Below are 20,035 nucleotides of genomic sequence, written 5' to 3' on the forward strand. Positions count from 1 at the left end.
TGATTGGTTCTAACCCCAGGGGGTAAATTTACCAAGCTGAGGTTTTGAAAAAGTGGAGATGTTGCCTATAACAACCAATCAGATTCTAGCTATCACTTAGTTAGTACATTCTACAAAATATAAGCTAGAATCTGTTTGGTTACTATAAGCAACATCTCCACTTTTTCAAACCTGCAGCTTGATAAATTTACCCATTTGTCCCATTCTCAGCATTTATACCCAATGGGTCTGATATTCTTCAAGTTCCTGCTTTTTAATTATTTTATTAGTACTATGAAAAAAAACCTTTGTAATATTACTTTAATAGTTTAATTACTCTACACAAATCTATACTTAACAAGATTGTAAATCTGTATTATATTCCTAACTAATGCTTGCATATGTGTGGTATAGTTTTGTATAGTTCTAATTTCTAGAAACCAATTACAAAGTGTAAAGATTTGTCCCTGGACATGTCCCTGTTGGGTGTGGTTTCAGTGGATCATGAGAGGGGTTTTATTTTGTCCAGATTTTTGCTTTATAAAACGTTGAGGCGCGTGGTAGTGCGGCCATGTTGACTTGTGACCGTTATCAGTGTTAGGCTCTTTAAGGCAGCGGATAAACAAAAACATGTTCTTGGAAACTATTTTAAAATGTTGGCAATGAAAGACGTGTACGTATGTATGTTGAATGCGTTAGTGAAGTGATTATGTCAGTACTATTACAATATAAAGAAATGTTTAGTGTGGAGGTAGCCATTTTGTGGGCCGAACCAATATTCTGACAATGTAGGAAATAAATTCACTCGGAACCAGTATACAGACAAAGAACAATCCACAAGAGCTTACAAGCTGCCATGTTGAGAGAGATTCTGGAATACGGACATGGCAGGACGTCATCAGATGCACTTCTTTGGACATAAAAAAAAAGACCAGCGCAAAAATAAAATCCGCTCGTACATTTGAAATATTTCCTTTTAACGGTTGGCATATTTACTGGAATAGAATAGTAAACTATGGTGGCTGCATTGCCTTTTGCGACTGTGAGGCATGCTGGCTGACAGCCAGGTTATAAACCTTGACTGTGATTCTTCATACTAGGTGCTGTATCGTGTCCAGGAAATTTATCTTTACCTTGCTTTTTTCCTTTGCTGGTGCCTGTGTGGCCCGTAGCTTTGTTAATCAGCAGGCCTCCCAAGTGTGTCAGGCTGCTGGCTTCTTACCTTTTATAGCCAGTGGTTTCCGGAATGGTATAAATACTTCCACAGCCCAAACCTGGCTGTTCCCTCCTCACTTCACTGCTTACCTAATTGGTGTGATCTATATGTAGTAACAGCTGCCCTGTGCTGGACATTTAACTGTTCCGCTTCCTGATTTTGCTGTTACTTTTGTTTTTGTTTTTGTAAAGCAGCTTTGTTTTCTTGCTATCACCATTTGCATGGCCTTGTTCACAGAGACTGAAATGCTTCCTCATAGACTTCTATGAGAGGCAAATGAAGTGTGTTACAAAACTCATGCATTTGTTTTTCCCAGTGTGAAGAATGAGGTCTGCATCAATTTACTGGTTCCTGGGCACTGCAAACTAACAACAAAAACACTCTCAAACTATAGTAGTTTTGTTTTTTTAAACGTTCAGTAGGGCTTAAACTAAGGAGGATAAACACCCAAACACAGACGCCTATTTCATTTTTCATAATTTTGATTGCTGAAAAAAAGCTTCCTAACATTTAACAAAGTGAAAATATCCGTTTCAATGAATGGTTTTCCACTTCATCATCATTTATTTGTATAGCGCCACTGATTCCGCAGCGCTGTACAGAGAACTCACTCACATCAGTCCCTGCCCCATTGGGGCTTACAGTCTAAATTCCCTAACATACACACACACACAGACAGAGAGACTAAGGTCAATTTTGATAGCAGCCAATTATACCAGTATGTTTTTGGAGTGTGGGAGGAAACCGGAGCACCCGGAGGAAACCCACGCAAACACGGGGAGAACATACAAACTCCACACAGATAAGGCCATGGTCGGGAATTGAACTCATGACCGCATCATTCTGGCTGCGCCCCCGTTGCGGAAGTGATGCTCTCACGGCATTTTGCGGGGGTGAAAAAATGGTGCAATCGTGTTGATCCGCCCCCATCCACAGTTGTACTTCACATCCCCTGGATCTCCCCGAGGGGCAATAAAAAAAGTCGTTAAGTATGTTTGATATTATACTTTCCTTTGCTGTAAAAGACAAATATTACTGTGTGGACCATGCCTTAAAATCAGATCTGCCTTATACAATAATACAAGTTTGGTAAGGCATCACAACATAACTTTATAAAGAAAAATGTTTGTTATAAGTGATTGTGTTATAAAAAGATTACTTTAGATTCTACAGTTCTCATTGTTGTTACTCTCACTCAGGGTCGGATCAACGGAATGGAGGCCCCTGGGCTAAGGGGGCCCCCATTCCCCCGTGAGGCCCCCCCCCCCGTTAGCAGACTGGCCCCCTGTTAGCCGACCGCCCCCCCCCAAGCACTTGCCTTCTCCTGTCACTGCAGTCCTCCTTCCGCGGCGCGCTGTAAGCTGCTTACTGAGGAGATCTCGTGACACTCTCGCGAGATCTCCTCAGTAAGGAGATTACTGAGCGCCGGAGAAGGAGGACTGCAGTGACAGAGCTCAGCATTGATCGGGCCGGGGGGCGCCCCCGCCCCTGTTCCGATCAATAATTCTGCTGAGCTCTGTCAAGGGCCCCCTGGATGCCCGAGGCCCCTGGGCTGTAGCCCACTTAGACCTCCAGTTAATCCGGCCCTGCTCTCACTGCTGGAATAACCTCTGGTAGTAAGCTCTCACTCACTGCCAAATGACACTGGTTCCTGAGTCACATTACCCATACCTGTTGGCATACCTCTGTGGTAATTGGCAATCAGTAAGCTATATATAATAAATAAACATTGCATGTAATTGCTGGGCATACAATGACAGTGTGTAGTAGAAACAGCTCAGCCCTTTTTTAATGTTTGCCAGTTTTTCGGGACACACATGTAGCTTAATTAGTCGCGGCTCATTGAACCGTGTGATCCTTTACTTAGAAGCATTGTGTTCTTTTGTATTTATTACAACATATTACATTAATTGCCTGCCAAGCACCCATTCTGTCAGCCACTTTAGGACAGAGTACTTGGAGAAATTAATAGATGTACTTTTGTGTTATAGTCCTTAAGAGTGAAAAAATTGACACTTATGGAAAAACATACATATTTCTTTCCAGTGTTGCAGCAATTTGTTCATTTCTATAAAGGATAATAGCAGACATTGATTTAACTTATTCTCTGTCCTCTGTTAAAATACCCCTGTTACCTACACATAGTCGAGGCAGACATTTTGTTGGCTAAACCAGTGTTCATCAAGACATCAAGGGTTAGATTTACTAAGCTGCTGGTTTGAAAAAGTGGGGATGTTGCCTATAGCAACCAATCAGATTCTAGCTTTCATTTATTTAGTACCTTCTACAAAATGACAGCTAGAATCTGATTGGTTGCTATAAGCAACATCCCCACTTTTTCAAACCCGCAGCTTAGTAAATCTAGCCCCAAGACACAGTTTAACAATTTACTAGAAGCCATTGACATGGCTTTTCCTAGTGAATTGGTAGGTGTCATACTTACAACTAGTGGTTCAGCCCTATAAAAATGTCTGCCATGAGGTGAAGTAATGTTACTGGTTCGTAAACAATTGATAAGCTGCATTCTCATGTGGATTCAGGCCACAACATGGCCAGGTCTGGATTCATTTTCTTTATATTTGTATATTAGTAATTTTTTTAAAAAAAATTATCGGGAAAATTTAACCATTGGCTCAAATTAGGCTGCATAATTGCCACATATTTATCTTATACAGATGGAAAGCAGTGGGGAACACAACCATTTGTCAATAGCAGTAGGGGTGTATGGGTGATAAAAACTGACTTTGCTGGACCCAAACTGTAAAGCAGTGTCTACAAATAGCTGCTTCAGTTGTGTTTAGGTGGCAGATACACTAAGTGCTACTGAAAGGAAACTGCTACGTGCAGTGGTATAACCAATATCTTTTTTTATGGCTCCGTAGCTCCATTTATATGACTCCATACTATAGAGTAAATAAACAATAAATGCAAAGTATAATCACAACGTGATGAAATAGATAACATTATGAAAAATAAAAATGTGTTGCATTGCATATAGGTAAACAAGTCCCCTAAACGTAGTGCTTTCTTCATATAGTATTGCTTACTAAATTCAAGTATTCTGCCAATTTTTTTAACAGGTTGACCAAAAGAAGCATCATTAATACATAGTAGTCTATGGCTAACTTATTGCCTTACTGAACTATACATATAAACAGATTATCTGCATGTAATAGCTTAAGCCCATTTAGATGCCCACTATATTTACAATTTAGGATATATTTTTCCATTACACTAATGTTTTTGTGTGGACTGGTGAGCAGTACCATTTGTATTTCCCCACTATTACTAATATTATTTAGGCTTTGTATTTTTCTGGCTTAATGTTTGTCATTGACTGAATATGATGACTTAATTCATTTTATTTACATATACCCAAAAATAGGGCGCGTCCACACATTTTCTGCAACCAATCCGCCATTTACTTTCATTCTCCAAACTTCACATAGAACATTGGCAATCTGGTCGCTATGGTTACGGCACAATTGTGTACAAAGCACCATGTCATCAAATAAGACCCAGTAAACCACACCCACATCTGCACCATAGTGTAAGAAATATCAACGTTTATATCAATTTGCTCTCCCAGATCATGTTTCTGGAGCTATTGGTGCCTCCCTGTGCTTAAGGGAGAACAAAGGCAGAAAGATAATAAAAGTTGCACGTATTTTTCAGATATTTATATAATAGATATGGCAATAAAAACGATTGTCAAAGCTTTGCAGGCCTCACCCTTCCTGTCCACCAGGTCAGCTATTTATTTAAGGGTTAAAGGATTACCACTGAGAGGCCTTAATTCCATTAGAAAGAAATTCGCTGGTAAATTTCCCCGGCTGCATCTGGGGAGTTGTTTATGATGTAATGTTCTAGCCGGGGAAGTTATGACAGCGTTCCAAACAGCTGGCTTCCAGTGGGTAATGGAAGAATGGAGGTTAGCATAGACAGGGCCACATCACCAAGTAACTTGGGTGTCATAAGTCTGCAAAGGAGAGCAGGCGCCAATGTCCTCACAAGCACAGAGAAAATAAAATTACACACCTATGGCTGCAGGCCTGCGGTGAATGTACAACATAAACTTTAAATTGTATGCAGTCTATGTAAAGGATATGTTTTATATATGGAGAGAGAGAGAGAGAGGGAGAGGGAGAGGGATACAATAGTTAATAGTTTATTTCAGTTTCCCATTATTGTGAAACAAACATGCAGTGTAGGTTGTCGCAAGCACTGTGCAAGCTGTAATCCCCACCGAAATACTGCTGGTGGTGGCTGAGACTAAAAAACTTATTTTGCATGGAAAATCCTTTTAAAGCCAGAATGCATAGGAGAAAAAGCTTCCCTCTGTAATGAACGTTTATATCAAACAACTTCAACTCCTAATACATTTCAGGCTCCTTAGATATTTACATATATACTGTATTTCATACATTTTTCGTATATAAGGCATCTAATCCTAGTAATGAAAGTTTAAACTATATTTACATTCAATGGCCCATTTTTTTTGGACAGTGATTGGCAATGTCAACTCTTAAACCAAAGGCAAAGACGTCCGCTTTAGATGTAAAGAAGAACTTGTCTCATTTCTTCTGTTGAAGGGTTTTGTGACCTGCTGCAAAGACGTTTAATTATCAGGTCCCGCCAGATTAATATTCTGCTTGCACTAGAACCATTATCCTCTTGGTCCGCGCTCTGTTCTGTACTGTACCGCACTGCATTGATGGCAATATAGTGAGAAGGTGAAAACTTAATGACCCAAACTCAAAGCATGTATTTACTATGCAAGAATGATGAGAACAAAAGGCTGTTCTTGGTTTTATTGTAGTGAAGGATTTAAATCAGTTCTTTACTACGTATGCTGAAGCATAGGAATAACACTTTCAATGACTAAATGATTAATTTACCTGGCTCTGTTGGAGTAGAAAGAAGTGAAATAATTGGCGTAGCTTCCCTCTGGCGCTTCAGTGTCTTTATTTTTCCACTGGCACTATTATTTATTCAAAGTAGAAAAATATGTTTTGAAACTCTAAATTGTACAAATGACCTGTTTTCATCTCTACACATGATCCTGTCCATCTTCCCTGGCTGCTTGAGATGTGTGTGTTACACCAGCCGTTGCCTGCACACAATGGAAGCAGCCATTTTGTGAGATTAACCAATAATGATGAAAATACGGGCCTGAGATTACATTTTCTGCTGTCACTCCATGCACCCCTTCCTCCATCAACATATCTCCGTGTACCAAGTACATACAGAAGGCCATCTTTAAAAGAAAACTAAGTTGAAGTAATTTAGAACTCATTCTGCGTAATTCAAATGTTAATAATAAGCACATAGTGTTTTTTCTGTCAGCAGAGTGCGGCCCTACTTCCAGGCCTTTGTGGTCTTTCCATAAATTTAGGCTAGTTCCCTAGTAACTAGTGGTATAATTTTTTAGAATTACTATGGTCTATACCAGTGATTTCATAATTTTTTCCATAGAGACCCTAGTAGGAGACTAGACTTCATTCATTGATGTAATATATAGAAAAATACCACTGTAAATGGGTGCATGTAGCAATAAATTGGTATTTTCAGGGGATACGGAAGGGGAAGGAGCAGACGCGGTATATTAGTAGTTAGCCAGTTCTGTTGTACACCAACTTTATGTCAATTTTCATAATTTGACTTTAAAATATGTATGGACCTACCTTAGATGCCCAGTGGTGGCTGGATTATAAGTAGGGAAAGTTAATTCTGGCAATTATGAACAGTGTCTGTTATATCAACAGTATGTATACAAAATTTCAACAGATGTAATTTTGTGTGTGTGTGTTTGTATATATATATATATATATATATATCTTTATTTATTTACATTGTATATTGTTTATATTGTTAGTCACTCAGAACAGCCACTTATGCTGATTAAAACGACGAAGGACCGTGTAACCTTTTGTAATGCCACATTGCAGTGGATTGGTCCATTTACAACTTGATTGGAATTATATTGTGTGTTTGGATATCTGTGGGTGCTGATCCTACAACTATGGGATTGTGAATTGGGACTTTCTGAGAAAACTTTTTATTCTGTGTGAGTGTAAAATCTATATGTGTACCTATATATAATTCTTGTTTTTAAAATTTAGTACACCGTACGGCACTTCCATTTCTTTCTTCTTTCCCAGACATCTAACAGAGTAGATTGGGTGTTTTGCTGTTGCAACAAGGATCATAACAGATAAGCATCAATTATTTTTTTTTTGGGTCGCACACATTTACCTTCAGTCTGGTGTGACATATTTCACTCATCATCTTAGAAATACTACACTATCTTAGGTTTCATTTCTTTTTGTCTTTTTGGGCATACATGACCGGATACCACTAACACGGTTTCCCTGAGGAATCAAGGAATTACTTGCTGATGTGCCTTATTGACATATACATCTGGAACGCGTTAATTGACACCATTTAGTTTTGGGCCTTCTTCCCTAAACTACACTATTAGGCCCCATTTATCCTCTTCTTTCATTTCTCCAGATTATCTTTTGTCTTGTGGACTAGTTACGAAGTGGCAAAGTGACTGACTTACCACGCAAGGCGGAACTAGTGAGTTGTGGGCTCCGGTGCAGGGAGGCGGGAACCGGGGCCCCTGACCCTCTGCATCTGCCATGCATCGGGCCCCATTATCTCCATGGGCCCCCGGAGCACCCCATCGGCTGCACCAATGAAAGTTCCGCCACTGCTTACCATGTATGTTTAACAGAGAGTCTTCTCTCACCGGTAGCAGGCTCCAGGGGGTGGCTACAATGAGGCCTGGTACACAGGCAAATCTTAGCACCTATTCAGATCACCATTTATCTGCGTAAGGTTGGGCAAGTCAGACTAGGGGAGGAATACATGGGTTTGACACCTGTCAATCTGGCTACAGCTAGGGAGGAGCATAACGTTTAAAGAGCCTGTCTTTCCTGTGGGTGGGGCAAATGATGTAGTACAAGAGAGTTGCACTGTGTTAGATTAGTTAGACTTTGTTTCAATATTATGGCCTTCCTGACAAATAAACACAGAAGGCTATATACTAGAAATATTTTATAAAGGTCATCTTGGCATTGTCAGTGTCACAATATATATTTATAATATGAGAGTGCCATCTACATAGCCATAACTATGCTCAATGTTACTCATTCATAAAAATGCGTATTTCCAAAAGACGTTGTAATTTGCCTAAAAACAACAGGCATTTTCTTGCATACAGATTTGCACCAAAGAAAAAATAATTGATGTTTCATCTTCCTTGTTCATTATCTCCAAACAGACAAATTTATTTTCACATGTGCTTGGCGTGCATTCATCTTGGGCTGTAGATTTTCTGGCACGGAAAACAATTTAAAAGATAAACTTGTAGTGCCTGGCTGACTATTGAATCTTTATATCGTTTATTCAGGATTAAGTTATCTCATAGGCCTAGAAATACCAGAGATTATCCATTTAACTGTCACATTTTGCATTTGTGGCGCAGTATAAAATTATGTTTAACCTGTAATCCGATTGACAGCATTATCTGCACTAATGTACAAATGTGAGTAGTGAGCACAATACTATAAACACACACAGATTCAGGCTGTGTGCACAAGTGAGATATTACTGCTTGTCTAACTTCTCCACATTGTAATATAAACTTGGACAGATCCCAGAAGGGTAAAATGGCGCCTACATTTTTACTGCTGACATCTAACTTCCAGGAATACTGTTTTTTTTTAATTAATTTCATAACACTTTGATGTATCCAACCCACTTTCTGCAAACGTTTGTTCACTCATGTTTTAATATATTTAGACTCTTACAAATATACAATTACCAATAACATAGCTGCACCAAAGCAGGGTGGTATTTAACTTCAGCTGCCTAATTTATTCACTAAAATGTAAAGCAACCATGGATTTCTTTACCTTTCAATGTTTAAGTGTCCAGAGGGACACTTGAGATTTCTATATACTTGTGCACTTACAATTGGGAACCTTGGCATTTCTTTGTGCGCAGATTACCACAACAAATCACTACATGCCAAAATTCGCAAAGATACACAATGTGGATTTATTACATTTAATTTAGGATCTGATCAAGCATTACATGGAGCTATTTGACGATTGGGTTCCAGGTATAGCTGTACATCAAGTCCAAAAGAGGTGCCATGTGAAAGGAAAGAGGGACAGAGGGGTTTGTAAACAGATGTTGGAAAGTTGATGCATATATTAACCATGTATTGTATAAGTTTATGAATTTTGTATTGCACATTTGCACCCAAGCTAAATTATCAGACAGTATTTTCCTATGATGGCCCTAAAGAAGTAAAAAATGTACTTATCAGTAGCTACTGTCCATCTGTCTAGTCTTCATTTCTTCCTTGGTTTATAGCACTACACATATATCCCTTAAAGGGCTTCACCACAACTCATTGTTGTTGTTCAAAATGGCCGCTCACTCATAATAATGCCTATCTGTCTTTCCTTGTGCTTCAAAGATTGCCTTGATATCACTACCCAAAGGCATGTAATTCTCTTTAATAGACATTCGCTTTGTGCCTATAAACATTCAAAGCATGGAACAAAAGGAAGGAAAGAATGAAAGACATAGTGATTTAGGTCCAGAGATATTTTATGTCAGTATCCTGTTGGGAACTACTGAGATCTCGTATAGACACATAGTTAACAACATCACAGGAGGACTCACTTGGTGAATCACTGTGGCACAGTCGTTAGCATTGCTACCTCGCGGTGCTGGGGTCGTGAGTTCATTTCCTACCAGAGCTCTATCTGTGTGGAGTTTGTAGTGCTCCCCGTGGTTGTGTGGGTTTCCTCCTGGTTCCATGGATTCTTTCCACACTCTGAAAGCATACTGATAACTTAATTGTCTGCTGACTGGATGGTCTGTGTTAGGAAATTTAGACTGTAAGCTCCAATGATAGTGTAATAATAACGCCCTGCTTTTGTTGCCTTGTTTTTCCCCATAACCAAATTGCTATAATTTGAACAATTGCCTTCTAGAAAGTGTAATCAGCCTTAGCTACAACAGGCTGTAAAGACAAATTTTGCAGCAGGTCATCTCTTGTATACAGTTTTTGGGATTTCTTAGGAGTTCCAGAAAGTTCATAAAGCCAGAATCCACAGTAATATTATATTGCATAATAAAATAAGTCAATACATGTACATTGTTGTACATTAATTCTTATACATTTTTTGTCATTTTACACCAACCTCATGTTATTTCAGTTTTACACTTGGCCCCCATTGTTCTTTGTGTTTTTGCAGTCTAATTTTAAATTTCTGTGTGTGTGTGTGTGTGTGTGTGTGTGTGCCTCAGAGCACTTATGTTATGAAAAGATCGTATGGATGTTTTGTTGATTGTTCTGCTTAGTATGGATTCTTGTGTACATATTGCATAGGCAAACCGAGGAGGGGTTTCCTAGTGCCTGTAAACCCCCTCCAAGACTGGGGCACTGTATAATTGAGGTGGCTGGACCCTGCCCCCGCTTCACATGGCTCTGCTTGAAAAGGGAGAGCTGCGTGCACCTAACCATAGTGCACGCAGTATTGCCCATGTATATTATGGGGATAGGAAAAGTTGGAGAGCAGCCAAGCACTGTCTAAAATTATAGCTACGCCCCCATGCATGCTGGTCATGCCCACTGGCGGCATGGTGTGGAAACCCCCCTCTACAAATCCTGCGTTTGCCCCTGTATTACTAATCGCTATTTGGTGGGTTTATTCAAGCTTAGTAGAACACAGATGATTCATTAATTGCGCTGTGATGATTGGCCACAGGTCTTTTAAATAAGGGAGGGTAACACAGTCCCAAGAGCCTTGAAAAAGATTACTTTGTAGTTGAAACACGTTGGCAGTTGGGACCACACACCCGAATCACGGAGGCGATCCTATTCCCCACTCGCTGTGCAGGCGGAGAAAGCCGGCTCTCCGTAGATATGTTTTACATGCGCTGTTCCATCTGAGTCAGGGTAAGGGGCCGTCTATTGCACAGGGAGTGCAGGAAGTTTTTATTTGTTTGTTTTATTGTATCATTTTTATGTTAGTTGTAAAAAGGTGACACAATATCAGTACCTTTTATTCCACATGTGCCCAAGTGGAGATCGTTCTATTGCAAACGTTTGAGTGGATATAAGAAGTGAATAATAAGGGAACACCACATGACTTGGCGTGTCGTTTTCCAATTCTAAAGTTCACTGGGTCCATCACACGCAAGCTGTGCCAATTAGAAGAAATTAACTACAAAAGAATTTATTCCTTACAATACGTGCATCCACCTTCTTGGAAGTGCATACCCCTGAGGGGGGTTGTCTTATTTGGGTGGTGGACTACACACCGGTTGTTCTTTTGGGTGCTGCATGCTCAATAGACACTTGTATCTTTTATATATGTTATATGTTGCAGCAGTCTGCACTGTAATTTTGTTCATTGTCTTTTCATGAATTAGGGATTCATCTTGAATATTGTTTCGGGGAGAGAAGATTATTGATAATCCCCGAATACGTATATCGGACATTCTGTGTGTCTTGTGGTACGGAGAATTTGATTAAGAAGATATACCAATTTGACTTCATTCATCACGTACTCTTACATTAAAAAATCCAACATAGGGACTCATATATTGAGAAATTTAATCCCTGCTATAAAAACTGTTGTGGAGCGTCATTCCTATATATTTATTGCTTTTTCATAGCGGGTTTTCTTGCTCTGGTGGATTGGAGCAATTTATATAGGTGACTGCTAGACACATATCCATTGTTTTTGCGCTTTATATCACTGTGTTTTCATCTTTTATTTTGTTTTCAATGGCCAACGTCACACACACTGTTTTGTACCTTAAAATTGTTGATCTTTTTAGCACAAACTACACTTTGACCTTTTGTTTTGGTTGACACGTGTTTTCAATTTATTATTATATTTTCTATTCTACTTGTCTTTTGGTTTTGTGTGGGTCACTGTTTAATTTCCTTCGTACAACATGAGATTTCTGGATATAAACTGAATCCGTTGACAAAGATTTGTTCGATCATATATGATAAATGCATTTCCAGGTGTTAAATCCTATTTTCACAGTTCACTTTATCTCCATACAATGCATATTTTTGCAGAGCATCAAATGTGTGGATAAAGATGACATGTAGTATTTGCACAGAATTCCTTAAGATGTCTTTATATGAAAGATGGAATGAATGTGATGTGGAATGTTGGGTGATATATTTGTTGCCTGTAACTTGGCATGTGTTGGCCTATTACAGATATTTGTTTATATGTATACTAATTAGAAGTTTAGTATTCCCAGTGTGGTCGCAGGAGAATTGCTTGTTCCTGTCGCTCACTAATTTGCCACATGATCTCACTGTGAGCGCTTGTTGTTGTAATGATATTAGCACATCTTTGTCGCAGGTTACATTCGCTTAAACGGATCTTTTCTTTTTTTTCCTGCCACAGTTACCAATTACAACAATGTGTTAGACGCAAATTCTGATTCAGACGATGAAGACAAACTGCACATAGTGGAAGAGGAAAGTGTTACGGATGCGGCAGATGGTGAAGGCAGTGTGCCAGAAGACGACTTGCCAAACGACCAAACAGTATTAGCCGAAAACTGCGAAAGTGTCAAACAAAGTTGCTGGGATGATGAAGGTAAGCTGCTTAGTTCTTAAAGGGAAAACCTATATTATATATACATACGTGGACTTATGTCTGATTATTTTTCTAGAAATACGTATTTTCTTAAAATGATTAAAAGGCGTTATTCCCTCTGAGAGACCTTATTTATCTTGATACATGTATTGGTTAGTATAAGTGGGTACTTTTATGCTGATTGCTCAGGTGAGGTATAGGGAGTTCTCTTCCATTACTTTCAATAGAACAGTGCCACCTAGTGATGAAAAATTGCACAAAGGCAAAGCAATCTACGTGGGGAGTTTACAAAGTAGCGCTTTACTGTGTAGTTTGCAAACCGCCACATGTCAGATGCAGTTTTCAGATAATTTCAATAATATGTAGGACATGTTTATTTCATCTATACGGAGGACATATTTATTTCACCCTTACTGGGGCAACATTGATTTCAACAATACAGGGGACATGTTTATTTGTTATACGGGACATTTATAGTAGACACTGCTCTGGCACTACATGTGTGTCTGTATTAGTACCTATGAACATGCTGAACTACAAGTACCAGCATGCAATAACATTCATGGGCTGTCAGTTCATACTTGTAGTGCCATGAGAGGTTGTACTATATTTTGGCAGTCCCAATTTTCTGCATTTGAAATGAACAAGCCGTGCCGTGCATGGCCGAAGTTGGCCAGATTTTCCAGACAAGAATGTTGCTAATAGTTGTTTAATTTGACTGAAAATAAATACTTTGGACTTGCATATGTCAGTAGCTTTATTCATACCTGGAATACACTAGCCACTGCCAGAAATTCAGATTAAACCCAAAGGAATATTGTAGCAGGCAGCATTGGGGTGAATCATCTACCACAGGAAACAGTCAAGGGAGGTTTGACAATGCAACCAATCAGACTGTAACCTTCACTTCCCTACTACAGTATAGGAAATGAAAGTAGATGTGTGATTGGTTGATATGGGTCACTGCATCTCAGCTTCTGTTACTTGTGAAACTGTTCTTCCCAATGTTCACCCAAGGACATGGACAATAAGAATAATTTGACAGCTCTTCTTTAAATGACCTCGAACCTTAAATCATATCACAGAGCATGTCATGAACCATGAAGTGTTAAAATTCTGTGTTTTTGGTAGGATGGTCATTTTTCAGATGATAAATTTGCTTATACTATTAAAATTGGTAATACTACTATGTGTCATTATGCACAGGTGAATAGCGCTATTCACATGTTTTGCACGTGTTTATTATTTGTAATGTAATTAGTGGCGCTATATAAATAAATAAATGATGATGATGATAATGTTTCCACTTGCTTCAAAATGCAGTGCCTACGATATAACTGTCCTCAAAATGCTAAATACAAAATATTAGGTTTTTGACATAAATATTGTTCTTTGTATTGTTCTTTGTAGAGGAAAAGACATCCATCTAGAAATGTTCGTCTGTGTGAAAATTATACACTGGGATTTTTTTATTAACGTCAATACGCAATAGCAAACATATAACGTGTCCACCTGTTGGAGGGAGCCACAATGCTCAGCTATCAGATCATCTCGCCCTGCTCCCACGCCCTGCTGGTTGAAGCAGGTGTGTGAGTCAGTTAGCCCATTTGACATATGCAGATTAGACCACAAGAATTCCTCACAAAACTGTTCTCATGAAAATATTCTGTATTTTGCCAAATGAGGCGATGTCTGGTCCTAATGCCTTATGTTTGCTTGAAATGTATAGACATCTATCATCAGCATTTATAGCATAGTTCAGGGACATTGGGTCTGATTCATTAAGGATCTTAACTTGAGAAACTTCTTATTTCAGTCTCCTGAAAAAACAGTCAGTATTTAACTTATGTGCAAAACAGAAATTTAATTTGCACCCCTTGCATTGTAACATGGTTTTGGCCAGGAGACTGAAATAAGAAGTTTCTCAAGTTAAGATCCTTAATGAATCAGGCCCATTGTTAGGCTGTCATAGGTACCTGACCTCAACTCACCTCATTTTTAGTTGCTTCAAACATACACTGGATAGTAAGAAGTCACACTCATAGTAAAGGACATTTCAAATAGTTATATTTATCTTGTTGGTGAAGTCACCTTACAGCTTGAGAATATTAAAAAATAATATTCGTAATAAAAAAATCTATTTCAAAATGATTTAGGGCACCATGCTTAAGACTAAGGGTTCTGGTTCCCTGGTACAAAACCATAGCCATGTCCCTGCTATAGTTGCTACTTTGATATGTTTTTTTTTTTTTTTTAACTAACATCTCCCCTCCTCTAACTAACAGAACGTTGTAGTTCCCAGCACTGTAACCGCTCCTTCTTTTCTCCCACTGGCAACCATCAGAGGGCGCTGTGCAAACAGTGCTGTGTTGAAAAGTTGCGGTACTCGCTGGGGTGAGTTATTCCGAACTGTGGGGGGTTCCTGACATGAGTTCTCAGCAGTTCTACTAGTTCAGAGGAAGGGGGATGTGTGTGCAGTTAGGTTTTCAGTAGTCATTTCAACCGTTGTTAATTTATGACAGTGCTGTCAAATTTACATTTTTCCTTTTTCTTAATGTGTATTTTCTTTTACACCAGTCACTCTACTGTTTTATAGGAAAGTAATGGCAGTTTACCTGACTGTTACTGTTGATGAGCAGATAGGGTAATCCAACGTCAAGGGACATCCTGTAACATTCAGAAATGTGCATATAAAGGTTCCCATAGCATAACTGGAAATAATATATTTGTGGGGCCATTTAATAAGACTCATTAGTACACAAAAGGTATGAGTGGCAGAATTCCGTTGCTGTACCTGCCATTGTAAGTGTGCGACTGGTAAAGCAATTGATCTATAGAGCAAAGGTCATCATCATCAGCTATTTATATAACGCTAAAAATTCTGCAGCGCTGTACAGAGAACTTACATCAGTCCCTGCCCCATTGGAGCTTACATTGGAGTCTAAATTCCCTAACATACACACACAGACGGAGAGAGACTAAGGTCAATTTGATAGCAGCCAATTAACCTATCAAAAATGGCAGCATTTGCAAGCGTGCACACAACCATATGCACACACACACACACACACATATATGTAAATGCATTTATACACATACAAGGGTTGTTTAGATGGGGTCATTAAACTACCACTGCAAAGAATAACAAAAGGAAACTGGTTGATGTTTCCTGCTAATATTTACATGATTTAAGGTGAGATGGATTGGGCAAACCTGGACACCTTCCTATTCCTTGCAGGGTTTGACCTACCCTGTTCCAGGGGTACACTCAGTAGTAGTAACATTCTATAACTGGCTTCTGTTGCCATATCTTACATTTCCAGTTCTCTGTAGACACTTTGCTTTGGTTTTTCCACTTATGTCCCAACAAATTAAACTGCTGTGAATTAAATCATTTATGTTAAAAAAACTTTTTTGTCATCAGTTGCTCAATTCAGCCCAGGTTAATTTGATTAGAAAATTAGGAAATGGAAAAATGGACCCACAAGGTTGATTCGTTGGTTAAATGCGTGGGAATTGGGCTTTGACTTTAGGTTCTATAAGTCTTCCTGCAGTGTGAGATGTATATACAGCGACATAACTATTATCCTAGACTGGAATCTAAGTTAATGTCGCCTTTACATCAGTCCCTGCCATCGCTAACAACACTCACCTCCACTAGACGAAACTTCCACATTGCCTACCTTTATTTTTATATTTTTCGATACTTTTATCCCTCCCCCTTGTCCTGTCTCTCACCCATTATTGCCCCCTCTGGTCCTTCTGTGTTTGCCCCTCTCTTTTCTGGGCCTTGTCCCATCTAAGACTTTGGGCAACCTTTAGCAATCCAGTTGTAATGTAACAACATGTGCTGCCAGCTAAAGGCTGGTACTTGTAGTTCTGTAAGAGCTGGGCTTCCATATTATACTTACCTCTCCATCTTCTACTTGCCTTGCAGGAAGGGCATCTTGAATATACAGTGTCATCTTTCTCATGCAGGAGCACTAAGCAATCACATTGTTTGCACTGTACTCCCTCTAGAAGTAGGAAGCTGGGGACCTCACAGCCGATTTATTAGATGTAGGAGGCTTTGAAAGATGGCCAAATGGTACCCCAGCCGCCTCATAGTACAGGGAGCGCTGTGACATGGCACATAGCACAGTACTCCTCAATTATAAAGGCAGCGCTGGTGCTTTAAAAATGTGGCTCCAGACAGTCGAGAGGCAACTGTGATTGTCATTGGTACTTCCTTGTGATCAATTATCTGAGTGTATTTAATTCACATAACACATATCTGTATGTATAGGTGCATTAACCATATTTACATATGTATGTATAGGTGCATTAACCATATTTACATCTGTATGTATAGATACATTAAACATATTTACATCTGTATGTATAGATACATTAAACATATTTACATCTGTATGTATAGATGTATTAAGCATATATCCATCTGTATGTATAGATGCATTAAACATATTTACATCTGTATGTATAGATGCATTAACCATATTTACATCTGTATGTATAGATGCATTAAACATAATACATCTGTATGTATAGATGCATTAAACATATTTACATCTCAATGTATAGATACATTAAATATATTTACATCTGTATGTATAGATGCATTAAACATATTTACATCTCTATGTATAGATGTATTAAACATATTTACATCTGTATGTATAGATGCATTAAACATATTTACATCTCTATGTATAGATGCATTAAACATATTTAGATCTGTATGTATAGATGCATTAAACATATTTACATCTGTATGTATAGATGTATTAAACATTACATCTGTATGTATAGATGCATTAAACATATTTACATCTCTATGTATAGATGCATTAAACATATTTACATCTTTATGTATAGTTGCATTAAACATATTACATCTGTATGTATAGATGCATTAAACATATTTACATCTGTATGTATAGATGCATTAAACATATTTACATCTGTATGTATAGATGCATTAAACATATTTACATCTGTATGTATAGATGTATTAAACATTACATCTGTATGTATAGATGCATTAAACATATTTACATCTCTATGTATAGATGCATTAAACATATTTACATCTTTATGTATAGTTGCATTAAACATATTTACATCTGTATGTATAGATGCATTAAACATATTTACATCTGTATATATAGATGCATTAAACATATTTACATCTCTATGTATAGATGCATTAAACATATTACATCTGTATGTATAGATGCATTAAACATATTTACATCTCTTGGTATAGATGCATTAAACATATTTACATCTATGTATAGATGCATTAAACATATTTACATCTCTATGTATAGATGTATTAAGCATATATCCATCTGTATGTATAGATGCATTAAACATATATCCATCTGTATGTATAGATGTATTAAGCATATATCCATCTGTATGTATAGATGCATTAAACATATTTACATCTGTATTTATAGATGCATTAAACATATTTACATATCTATGTATAGATGCATTAAACATATTTACATTTGAATGTATAGATGTATTAAACATTTTTACATCTGTATGTATAGATGCATTAAACATTTTTACATCTGTATGTATAGATGCATTAAACATATTAACATCTGTATGTATAGATGCATTAAACATATTTACATCTGTATGTATAGATGTATTAAACATATTTACATCTGTATGTATAGATGTATTAAACCTATTTACATCTGTATGTATAGATACATTAAATATATTTACATCTGTATGTATAGATGCATTAAACATATTTAAATACATATATAATATGTGAATATTTTATAATTAAAAGTAACAGCGGCACCTGGAGAAATTGCTTGAATCTGTAAAGACAACTAAACTACTTATCTTGGGTAATTCCCCTTTACGTCTTAGAAAAACAGGATGCCTGGTAGTAAACTGATCACAGTAAAGAGCACGTGGAGGCTGTTTTAAGCGAACATATTTGCATGGCAGTGCAGACAGGCACTTTCCCATGGCTGATGCTTGATACTACAAAGGTCACTTGGAAAATGTAATTACATTTAAATGATTTTAACAAATGTGTAAAGAGTTTATTTTTAGCTGCTGCTAAATTTGTTCCTTTATTTAGGGAACAATTTTTGCATGCGTGGATGCATATCTGTGAATAGAAGCAGTGTGGGAATTATTTAGCTGCAGAAATGTACTCCCACGATGTCAGCTAGTCAGCAGTTGCCCGGGAGGGGAGGTGTAATTTAGTAATAACGCTGGCCACACATGCTGCAATCTTGACAGACAATTTGGTTGTTTTAAATAATGATTGCCTAGCCCACTCAAGATGTGGTTGGATCAGATGTGATTTCTTTCACGGTGGATGGAAGATCCTTTCATCCGATAACCACACTGGCCTGTGTTGGTGTGTGAGCTGGTATTTATCATGTGACATTTATCATGTCACATGGCCTACCTGCAGAACAATCAGGGCTTAAATCCGATGGCGTTCCTTTCAGGCGGTGGTCTTGTAGAAAATAAATTTACAATATCCCAAACCTCATGGGTCTTTTACAATGGGTCCTCTTTACTTTTAATTAAAGACTGGTCCTCTAAGCAGAATGAGGCAGACCTGTTGTTGACTGTTCCAATAGTCATATGAATGCAGGCTACCAATTCTCTAGGAACTGTTGACATCATCATCATCATCATTTACTAATTCCACAGCGCTGAACAGAGAACTCACTCACATCAGTCCCTGCCTCATTGGGGTTTACAGTCTAAATACCCTAACATACACACACACAGACAGACACACAGACTAGGGTCAATTTTGTTAGCAACCAATTAACCTACCAGTATGTTTTTGGAGTGTGGGAGGAAACCGGAGCACCCGGAAGAAAACCAACACAAACACGGGGAGAACATACAAACCCCTCGCAGATAAGGCCATGGTCGGGAATTGAACTCATGACCCCAGTGCTGTAAGGCAGTAGTGCTAACCACTTAGCCAGTTGACATCTGTGTTGTACCTGGTTTCTTGTGAATGTTAGTTCAGCCCACAAATTTAATACCCTCGTATTTGATTGGTTCACCTTCATAATTAGCAGCTTGTTAATTTATTAACCTTTCCTAGAATCCACAGAGCAATGACAGTTCTAACAATCCATAGAGATATTTTTATGCTTAGAAATCAGAAACATACCAA

The 20,035-nt window shown here is 38.1% G+C and overlaps 1 protein-coding gene across 2 annotated transcripts in view; it reads left to right on the top strand.

Moving 5' to 3' along the window:
• The window catches only part of ZEB1 (zinc finger E-box binding homeobox 1), a 111,136-nt gene that overhangs the window by 54,170 nt on the left and 36,931 nt on the right, over positions 1-20,035 (top strand). For both annotated transcript variants that reach the window (XM_075212029.1, XM_075212030.1), the window contains exon 2: positions 12,658-12,852. In XM_075212029.1, coding sequence (XP_075068130.1) covers positions 12,658-12,852 — 195 coding nt within the window. The remainder of the gene's footprint in view (positions 1-12,657; positions 12,853-20,035) is intronic.

The sequence above is a fragment of the Mixophyes fleayi genome, chromosome 5 (genome assembly GCF_038048845.1).
Source record: "Mixophyes fleayi isolate aMixFle1 chromosome 5, aMixFle1.hap1, whole genome shotgun sequence".
Lineage (NCBI taxonomy): Eukaryota > Metazoa > Chordata > Amphibia > Anura > Limnodynastidae > Mixophyes > Mixophyes fleayi.